This window comes from Charadrius vociferus, unplaced genomic scaffold, assembly GCF_000708025.1.
Source record: "Charadrius vociferus isolate BGI_N301 unplaced genomic scaffold, ASM70802v2 scaffold167, whole genome shotgun sequence".
Taxonomy (NCBI): domain Eukaryota; kingdom Metazoa; phylum Chordata; class Aves; order Charadriiformes; family Charadriidae; genus Charadrius; species Charadrius vociferus.
This window is the reverse complement of record NW_009649460.1, coordinates 1,793,383-1,803,787: the sequence shown is the minus strand read 5'-3', so window position 1 is coordinate 1,803,787 and position 10,405 is coordinate 1,793,383. Positions and strand designations below refer to the sequence as shown.

General features: G+C 38.9%; 2 protein-coding genes across 2 annotated transcripts in view; one reads left to right on the top strand and one right to left on the bottom strand.

Annotated features, from left to right (window-relative positions):
- CLVS1 (clavesin 1) overlaps nt 1–2,784 on the top strand; it is a 95,025-nt gene extending 92,241 nt beyond the window's left edge. Inside the window, exon 5 of the mRNA XM_009889785.1 lies at nt 2,362–2,784. Within this exon, the coding sequence (XP_009888087.1) occupies nt 2,362–2,449 (88 nt within the window). The 3' untranslated portion in view covers nt 2,450–2,784. The remainder of the gene's footprint in view (nt 1–2,361) is intronic.
- Nucleotides 2,785–7,592: 4,808 nt separating this feature from the next.
- ASPH (aspartate beta-hydroxylase) overlaps nt 7,593–10,405 on the bottom strand; it is a 102,809-nt gene continuing 99,996 nt past the window's right edge. Inside the window, exon 27 of the mRNA XM_009889784.1 lies at nt 7,593–7,907. Coding sequence (XP_009888086.1) covers nt 7,757–7,907 — 151 coding nt within the window. The 3' untranslated portion in view covers nt 7,593–7,756. The remainder of the gene's footprint in view (nt 7,908–10,405) is intronic.

Here is a 10,405-nt window from a genome sequence, read left to right as displayed (position 1 = left end):
CCTACATAAATTTTAAGTTAAAACAAAACTGAAAAAATTTTTCAACAAACAAAAAATTGATGCATTTGGAAAATGGAAATCCAAACACAACAGCAAGTCCTTTAGTGTGGCGTCTTAGAAAATACTGATGATGATTGTTTAAATTACTACTGTGCCTTTCAGATAGATCTCTGAACTGCTTATTTTAGGTTAGGGGGCTAAGCAGCTTCTAGCAGAAAAAGAAAAGAGATTGTTGCTGCAAAGCTTGGCAGACACTGAAATCTCAGCTGGATCCCTCTTCATGTTATTTAGAAGGGCTAGGCACAGCATTTGAATCTTTTGGAATCTTGAATTTGGAGGTCAGGTGGGCTGCAATGTGTTTACTCGATGCTCTGGCTATTTTGGCTGTGTGTGAAGAGGAGCAGGATAGGACTTGCATACAGAGTTTGAGATTATGTTGCTCCCAACTTGGCGTGCATCTGAGAGTACCAGTATGGGGGAGAAACTGGTATCTTGCTGTTACAGAAGCAAGAATGTTTTAGGGTGTAATGAGATCAGAGCGAGATAATCAGCAGTAATTACAAAAGGCAAAATTGTGAGCCTTTTCACTTTTGACTTAGAGCAGAAACTTTCTGCTGTATGCTGACAAATACTGCAATGGATCTGCGACTTTTTACATTCATTGTAAGGCAGTGGGTCAGACAGAAACAATACATTGGTGACAAAAATTAATCAGGTACTATTTATTAATAATTTAATCTGGTGGTCCAGAAAAGAAAATAAAAACCTGTTGATGTTGAGATTTGAATCCATTCTGCACCAGTTTCAAAGGCACAGGATTAGTTTTTGCTGCCACATACTAGAAAAATGTAAACTGCCATTTTGCATAATCTCCTGAATCAGCTGCTTTTCTATATTAAAACACAGTCATAAACATTATGCATGTCACATTACTGTAAAAAATACCCAGAGAAAACGTTTGAGCAAATATATTTTATTTGAAAATTTTGGCATAAAGCGTTCCCATTGAACATCCAGTTTTTGTTATCTCTCTTTGGAGGTTTTTTTAAATGAAATTTTTTTATTATGCTTTGATGAAAGCTCCAAGCATAAGAAAAATAATCGTACAATTTATTCACAGTTATGATACTCAGTCCCAATCAAGTGCTGCAGTACCAAAGGATGCCATTTATTAATGATTCTTATCTTATCTAAACTCATGAAACAGATAAGGCTTAAACTGAGGATACCATAATAAACAAATGGGAACTACAAACACACCCTGGGAATGAGAGCCCAAATCTAAAAGCTATCCATGAGAAAACTGGCCCTTTAAAACAATACAAAAATGGCAGGGCTGTATGATTCTACCCCTACCTTTGAAAAAGTTCCCTTTTTAAAAGTTCCCAATTCACAGAGTGATTTTGCTCTAAAGCTCATTGCCCACTCCAATCTGGGAGGCAACCCCTAGCCCAAACCAGAGAAAATGGAGGATAACAAATCTCTGTAACAATAAACTCATCAGTTCCTCCTTCCATAGCTCAGTGAGCAAACAGTGGAGCACACAGACCTCAGTAATAGTCTTGAATTTTCCCCACTAGCTTAAGACCACTCAGCTTTTGTCACTGCCAGAAATCAAGATGCTCCACTTTCTCTAGTGTTTACTCATATTTTACGTGTTGGTTTTTGGGGTTTAGTTGTCCGTTAGCAGCAAAAGACAAACTATGCTTCCCACCTTGAAGACAGAAATGAATTTAAAATAGAGTAGCCCTGAATAAAGTTGTCCTTCAGAGGTGTAGACAAGGAGATAAAGATAAATTGCAGGACTAGGTACACCAGAAGCTCCCTCGTTGTCATATTAATTTTGGCTTCTTCACTGATCTTTGGTAACTCACGAAACTTCTGCCCCTTACACTCCTATCTCAGTAAAATGTGATTTATCTACTTGTCTTTCTCGAGATTTGTAACAAGCATAAGCTGGGACTCACTCGTGCAAGCAGTTGTACGAGTGACTTTCCTTGTGCAAAGTATTCCAGTAAGCAGTGGCACAAACAGTTTTGCCTGGGAACACGTTACAGACCAACAGACCTCATGTTTTCTCAGGATCAAGCCTTTAAGTTGGTAAGTGCATTCAGCATTATGAATAGTGGCTAAGTGCTAAATATTTGGGAAGCGTTTGAGTCATGCAATGAGTCACATCCCTGTTCATATTCAAAGGAACACTTCTCAAATTCCTGATGCGTTCCGCAGAAAAGAAATAGAAAGCCACAAAGGTGAAAATGGACAAAAGCAAAAAAAATCAATAAATGAAGCAAAGGGACTCCAGGAAGGTGAGTGCTCCTGCAACAGCCTTTGCTAGCATGCGTGTCTTCTTGTTTTCAGGTCCCAGTCTGTGGTGGAAGCCGGCACGCTGAAACATGAAGATCAGGGGGAAATCGAGAACACCCAACCGCTGCTGGCTCTGGACTGAGATCCCACGCGCCGAACATACACAGATACATTGAACAGACTTCCACCGTAGCAGAAATCCACAGAGCACATGACACACACACACAAACACACGTACGCGTTTTGCTTAAGAACAAGTCCTTCATGTCTCTTGACCGAGTAACAACTGTCACCAGCCATCTGTCTGTGCGGCCGACGCTGAACAAAAACTGAGAAATTTCTATTGACGCAGGAGTCTGTCCATATACAATAAAAATTCCTTTTTTTTTTTTTTTGACTTGTGACATTAAAATATTGGAAATGATGGGACTGCATTCTCTGTTTAAAGAAACCAGGGTGTGTCAGTAGTTTTCCTGAAGCCTTCAGCAGGGATGCTCTGCTTTTATAGAAGCGAAGGTTAAATGTGTTGTAAAGAAATGCATCTCAGATTTAAACTTTGCACTGTAATTAGCAGTTTAGTCTGGCTCAGAGGGCAGAAATAGCAGCGTGTATTGCTCAAGTTTTACAGAAGGCTTTTGCATTAAAAAAAGTAAAAAAAAAATAAATATATCAGTGCCAGCATAATGCCATTCAACATGACAATTTGCGGCTGCCTCATCCATACTGCTTATAAGTGGTCACTTATTTCAGTATCTAGCAAAAATTATTCTTAACTTTTGAAGCCCTTATAAAACTGTCAGTTTAGTGGAGTGAGCTGTGTGGGCAGCAGACGCACACAATTTTGAAATGCAATTATTTAATTTTAATGATGTGTTTTTTCCACAGGCAACTTGGGAGCCTATTAGATGTTTGTGTGCGCACGTGTGTGCGTGTGAAGGGGGGGTGCCAGGGAGACCCATTGGACACATTCACCAGTGATTAATGGTTCAATCCAGATTGTTTAATTTAGGTCACAATTGCAAATGAAAGCTCTGCAGAGCCATTTACCCCCTTCTCTACTGCAGTGAGTGAAAGGTGTAGCCAGAAGGGTATGCTGATTGCAGATGCAGGCCATGGTTAAAATGAAAAAGGAAAACTTAGAATTAATTACTCAGTACAAGCTTCTGCTAGAAGGAAATGTGGAAGAATAGAACTGAAATGCCAAAGATCAGTTTGTTATTCCTCTGTTTGCTCTAACTGCAAAGAGAGTCCCATCCCTTCATTGAAACAGAAACCAGATTAAAGAAATAAAAGAAAAATAGTTATCAAATTGCATGTGCACTGACTTTATTTCTTAAAATGGTACACACCCTTTAGTCTTCAATTAAACTGCCATACATTGACAATTTACTAGAACAAGCAGTTGGCAACAACATATCAAAGACAGCAGTGTAAACCATAGATATAAAATGAGATGATAATGGGCACAAGAGTTTTTAATGTGCCTCTGGAACATCCACTGAATTCATAAGTGATACACTGAAGTGATGATGTTCAACTGGACATGGTCAGCCCTAACACATGTATTAACAAAATACTGCCTTTATCTACAACAACATTTTATAACCGCACAGGGCAGAAAGGACATCCTGCCAGATCCCATCAACACACCTAGGATTTACCCGCTAGTATTTGTACGAAATAGCCTCATTCAGACTAACCACCTTCTGCAGCAGCACGTCGCTGATACAAAGCCCGGCCTCCATGATAGAGGGCGAGGTCTTTAAGGCAGCGGATGGTCCCAGCAAGGCAATACAGAAGGCAGAAAAAGCAGCAGAAGCTTACAGGAACATTAAACAAATAAGACTACTAAACCCATTTATCGTTGGGATTTCTTCCCTTCCCTCTCCCCTGGCAGTACCACCTAGTACAGAAAACTGGGATGTCAACTCCTGGTAACAGGACACAGCTCCCTTCCTTCCCCTGGGCACATGAAGACTCGCAGACATTTGGATTTGTCACAGAGAACTTGCTTAAAGCAGAAAGTAAAAAAGACAAAGACAGACAGACAGACATTGGCTATTATACTGCAGCATTAATGAAGAAATACTTTGGTTTATTATTTTTCTCTGTTAAAACACTTACCTCGACTGCCCCTGAATCTTTGCGATGATCTGTTACAATCACTGTTCATTCAAGTGGGACTTTTTCTGCCCAGGAATTGCAAATATCACTGAAATCTAGTCCTTAAGGATTAAACCTTGCAGAGGATTAGAATTACTTGTTTTCTTTAGCTGTGGCATGAATAAATACATATGATGCCTTGTATATAACTATATGATGTCTGTACTTAACTGTAGGATCTTATACAGACTCTGTGCTTGCCAGTAAGGTAACTACAGGCAGGGAGGAATCCACCTCCTAACATCAGGATGAGTACATACTGCCTTACAAACAGGAGACTATATTGCCCTTCTCTGTCATTTCCCTCTGTAAATAAATCTCAAGAAAAAAATATTTAAATTGCAATGGTTCTCCACGTAAAAACATTTCCATTCACTTCTTCCATTGGCACTTCCATTGTTGAAAAGCTTTTTCAAGATGAAATACCAGTTGGCAAACAGGGATACCTAAAATAATATACCATTTATTCACTACATAATTTCTGTAGTTTGCTATATATATCCTCCCCATGTATATAGGTAATCCAATAACTGTACCTAACAAAAAAATACACTTTCAGCTCCTTGACAGGTAGGCATAGAGTAGATTCACTTCAGCGTTGGAGAAGTGGTTCATGATAGATCTTGTCATATTCAAGGCACTTATGAGTTATAATGGCCGATATGTCACTACACAACTTAATAAACAGTGCTACTCTGGCACACACACACCTTGGGTAGTTTACTTTTATCTATTTGCTGATTTTATCTATTTGCCAATTGCAATCAGAAAAGATAAGGAATGAGACTTCAAAGGAACAATGAAAAAATCTGAAGGACGGCATGGATTTTTATAAATAAAGCTCCAAAGCTTTTACCGCTCCTTTAGTACTTACTCTGAGCTACAGAAACTAAAATGCAACATTAATAAAAATATTCATAAACCACAAATTTTGGTTAAAACAGTTCTTGATTCCTTCTTTACAAACTATGTCTTTATTTTAGAGAATTACAAAATAGTTTATAATTTGTTCTGCTTGATCACTTTAGAGATAGAAAATACAACTTCTGGCTAAACAATTACCAGGAGATTTAAAAAACTTTTCTTACTATGACCCCTCCCCAATAACAAGTACCTTATTTCCAGTTTTCCATGTGATTCTCCTAAAGATCTCCAATATATATATATTCTGAAGAATGAAACTTTTAAATCTTTTCGGTTTTCATGATGATTAACTGAGAGCTGTTACTTTCTTACATATTGTGTATAGTCTCAGTGTTATTTTTTATATGGACAACACATTAAAGCCTAATTAGCATAGCTGTCTAAAACTGACTCTTGATCAGAGAGGGTTTATCAGTTTAACAGTCAAAAAGAAAATTAAAGTGCACACCTCCAGAAACTGGTTACACTAACTTATGGTGCGATCACCATGTGTAACATGGCCTTACAAGATTTGATTATGTAGTAAAATACAAAATCTGAAAAGCATTCAGTTTATGGGAATGCAAAGCTCTTATCCGTATTTTGCTTCAGCAAACGTGGCATTCAGGTCATGACACTTAGGGACCGTGATGTGGTCTCTGCAGTACAAAACCACTGAGCATTAAACAAATAAGATGACTGTTCAGTGTCTTTTGGACAACAAAGATGAAGCTGTGGAGACCCAGTAACCTCAATGTCTCCTTGCTTAGTGTTTGTCTCTCACAACCCTCGGTAATGATGCCACTGCTCTTGACAAGCCTGGAGCATCCTAGCACATCTATCCGCACCCAGCTCGTCCTGCGGGTGCGTAGGTAACAGCCAGCCATAAACATCATCAGTGCAACCTCAGGTCTCTCTCTGTTAGTGTTCTTAGAAGTTAACAGTGGAGGGTCCTGCACCCTCCATCTCCCATTAAACAGCCCAGACCCAAAAGCCCAGCCAACTGCTTAAACATCCAAGCAGTTTTCTCTCTTGAAAACAGGCCTTTTTACCATGTAGTAAGTTCTGTATGGCAAATAGAGAGCGCACTCTAAACAGTACTGCAATAAGACTTAATTCAGCATTACGTCATACGTTTCAAGACAAGGAAAACACCATCAGGTCAATTAGAGGATCTTTCTAGCACTCTTTAGGATGCTGGCAGCAGAAGTTAATACAAGTTAATAACGTGAAGCTCTTTGCTCTGCATTCTGGCAGGAAACCAAGTTAGACCTTGTCCTTCACAAAGCACAAGAAAACCTTCTTTTTTTTTTTTTAATGCTGAATGACCATCCAAGGGCAGCCTAGAAGGAGCCCCTGGAAGGAGGTGCCCCAGACTCTTGCTGGGTAGAAACTGGCTATCACAACACAAGCTTTTGTAACGGCAGGAGAAACAGCAGTTCACTACATAACGCTAAGAACTGTCAAGCACTTTAAGTTCTGAGCCTACACATGTCGCATTTGCTCAACATCTTCCAAAATCCCATTATCAAACTGAAGGTTGCCTGCTAACTAAGAGAACTACTTTGTTTTAGCAGAACACAGCTTCACTAAGCAGCTGATTATGCAAGTTTCTGTTTGCATTTCCAGGAAGGCAAGAGAAGGCCACAGCTGGCAAAAATGAAATCTGTTCACATATAGTGTTTTCCTTCAAACGATAGCTAGAGATGCACTTACATATATATTGTCATTTAAAAAATAGTGGTTGATTAAAGAAGATTTGTTCATAATTATGCTAGAAAAATACAGTTACTCAGGTAGAAAAAATACAAAACAGACATAACCCATTCACATTATCTACAGTTGATAACATAGGGACATGTTCTATGCCAAAAGCAGCTAACATTACAACTGCGTACTGATTTTCAAAGTTGGTTGTGTGCATATGTTTATAAATATCTTAAATGTTGCTTCCCAGTTAAAAACCTGGGAAGTATTTCCCGGACGCAGAATCACAAATCTTGTGCCTGAACACAGCCGGGCAGGTGACTGACTGACTGGTTTTGTACGCATAATACAGGCATGGCAAAAACATCTGCACATTCTTCAGTTTGAAAATCCAGACCTATTGCTCTTTGGCTGACAAGATTTGTATTTTCAAACTTGTAGCCAGATAAACAATACATATCAGTGCTGTGTCAGTATGAAACAAAATATGGCTTTTTTTTTTTTCCTCCTTCTTTTTTTCCGTTTTTAAATCAAGTCCTTTGTGATTCTAGAGTGTCATCTTTATCTCTTCTAACCCTTAAAATACTAGTATTCTTTGTATGCTGGATAAATTAATCCTATTAGCATACTCCAAAGGGGTTAAAGCTCCTCTGCTCTGCACATCAGAAGGAACCCCTTAAATAGCAGGAAGGGTGCGTCTCTGTTGTGCTGTTAACTCAGGGTGCCACACATCCACAATGAATATCAGGCGATAGTTTTCAGCATCCTGCCATACTTCATGTTCGAAAGAGTCATCAAAAATAAGAACTTTCCCTTCTTCCCAGGTTCTGCAACACAAAAAAGAACATGCTTTAGTGTAGTATCTGAAGTGCCATGGAGTAGGCAAGCTATATATCAGCTCTGACGATGCTCTTTGACATACAGGAATGATTTAAATAATATATATTTCAGAGTCAGGATTTTACTACCTAACATAAAGAGATTGGAATATCAAAGTATTAATTGAAATAAACTACAGAAGGATCAGTCTAATGGATCTTCATATTATCAAGGGATTGTTTCCTTCACTCTGCATAGTTATGCTCACATACACATTCAAACATTTATATTTTGTTATTTATATACTTTTCTTGAGTTGAGTCCAATAAGCAGGGAACAGGTATATTACTGGTGTAGTAATCCACTTTTCTCCTTTTCTAATCAGATACACACATAATGAGGGATGGAAACTGAGGGAATGACCAGTAATATGGTCATATGGTTTGAAAACAAATTACATGAAATCGATCTGCTTTTTCTAAAAATCAGAACAACAGAATTAGGCCTTGATCATACTTAAAATTTCAAGGATTTTAACAGTCTTGTCCCATAAATCCATTCAAGGCACGGAATCTAAAGATTTTTCCTCAGAGGAAGGTTGCAATGCTACAGTGTACACTGGGTTAACTCTACCATTAAAACTGAACTAGAAGGATAAGCCCACATAACTTAAAACCTCTTCGCTTGCCAAGTACTGCTTAGGCAGAGCAGACCACTGAACGGATGAAAGTACCCTGGGTGAGTGTTCATTATGGCATGGAAGAGCCAAGTTTTAACAGTGGCACTTTTCCAAGATCTATACCTTTGTTAGGCACAAAAAGGGATGCACACAATTTATTTCAAGTGGCTTGGCTTTGAGCACCTCCATCATTTGAAAAATTAATAAAATTACCAGATTGAAAAGCAACGGCAAAAGGCAATGTAGAAGGGAGATACTAATTGTTGGAAGAATCAGTGTGTCTGTCAGTTTTATGAAGGATAGAATCTCAGAATAATTTAGGTCAGAAGAAAGTTGGGAAGGGCATTTGGTCCAAGTCTCTGCTCAAGCAAGACTCACTGCAAAGTTAGATCCAACTTCAAGGTTAGATGGTATCTCAGGTTCTTGACTAGCAGATTTTTGAATATTTGCAACCACGGACATTCCACCATCTTTTCCTGTGTTTCACCAACCTCATTGTGAAAATTTCTTTCCATCTAGAGGGAATTTCCTTCACTGTCACTTGTGTCCATTACCTCTCCTTCTATAACTGCATACCTCCAAAAAGTCTGGCACTGTCTTCTGCAGTCACCCATTAGTAGTTGAAGACGATAACTAGGCTCCCCTTTAGCCTTCTCTTTTTCAGACTCCAAACTAACTCTCTGAGCTGCTTCTTACGTGTCACATGCTCCAGTCTCCTAATCACCTTTTTCATCCTCCACGGGAGTCCCTCTAGTTATCAATGACTTTTTTTTTGTATTGAAGAGCCCCAAACTGGACACAGAACTCCAGACAGAGCATCTTGACTGCCAAAGAGAGGGAAAAAAATGCTCCCTTCAGAGTGCTTTCTATGCACTTACTAACACAGTCCAGTACATGCTTAGACTTCATCAAGATGAGCACATTATGACTTAAGAGAGGGAAAAAAATGCTCCCTTCAGACTGCTTTCTATGCACTTACTAACACAGTGTTCAGCTCATCCCCTAGGACCCTGGAGTTCTTTTTTTCAAAACTGGTTTCTATCCAGCCATCACCCAGTTTGTACTGTTGCAAGGTGTTGATCTGTTATCAGCTGCAGGACTTTGCATTTGCTTTGTTGAACTTGAAGGAGTTTCAGCTGGCACACTTCTCCAGCCTGTTGAGATCTGGATTCATAATTTTGAAGAGAGGTTTAACTCCTGGTTAAATGCAGTCCTGGTAGTGTGAAAAATCAGCAACTGATAAGTAACCACTAGTGATAATGTCACAACAGGGCAAAAAGTCACTGTGCCGGTCATTTGTCACGGCCCCTCAGATCTCAATCTTACCTACTGCATTTAGACACAGCAGCTGATTATGTCTTACATGGTTTGTCTATTGTAAAGTCAGGCTGTGGCATGAGCAAAGCAAATTTATTTGACAAAAGCATGGACCTGATCATACACCTTCAGGTGAGACTGCATGAATAACAGTGAGTCGAGGCAATATTGGTCAAAGAAGTGGTACCTCCTAGAGCCTCTCTACAATGTCCACATAATCAATTTTTTTAACATGACCGCTTAGGAGCTGAAGCAGTCCATGGGGATGGATGTCCTTAAAGGGGATTAGGAACTCTGAACAGTAGTAATGGTAAAGAAACAAAGATTTTGCCATCAAAGATGGAAATGCATTGCTTGGATCATTCAACTGCGTTCATTCACAGAGAAAATAATTTTCTTTTTTCAAAAACAGGGTGAAAATGAGATTTAGATTCCCAAGTCATCTCAGTATTTTAATTTTTAATTCAACAAAAGCAAAAATTAACCATCAAAATTTATGAGGTTGTGCTG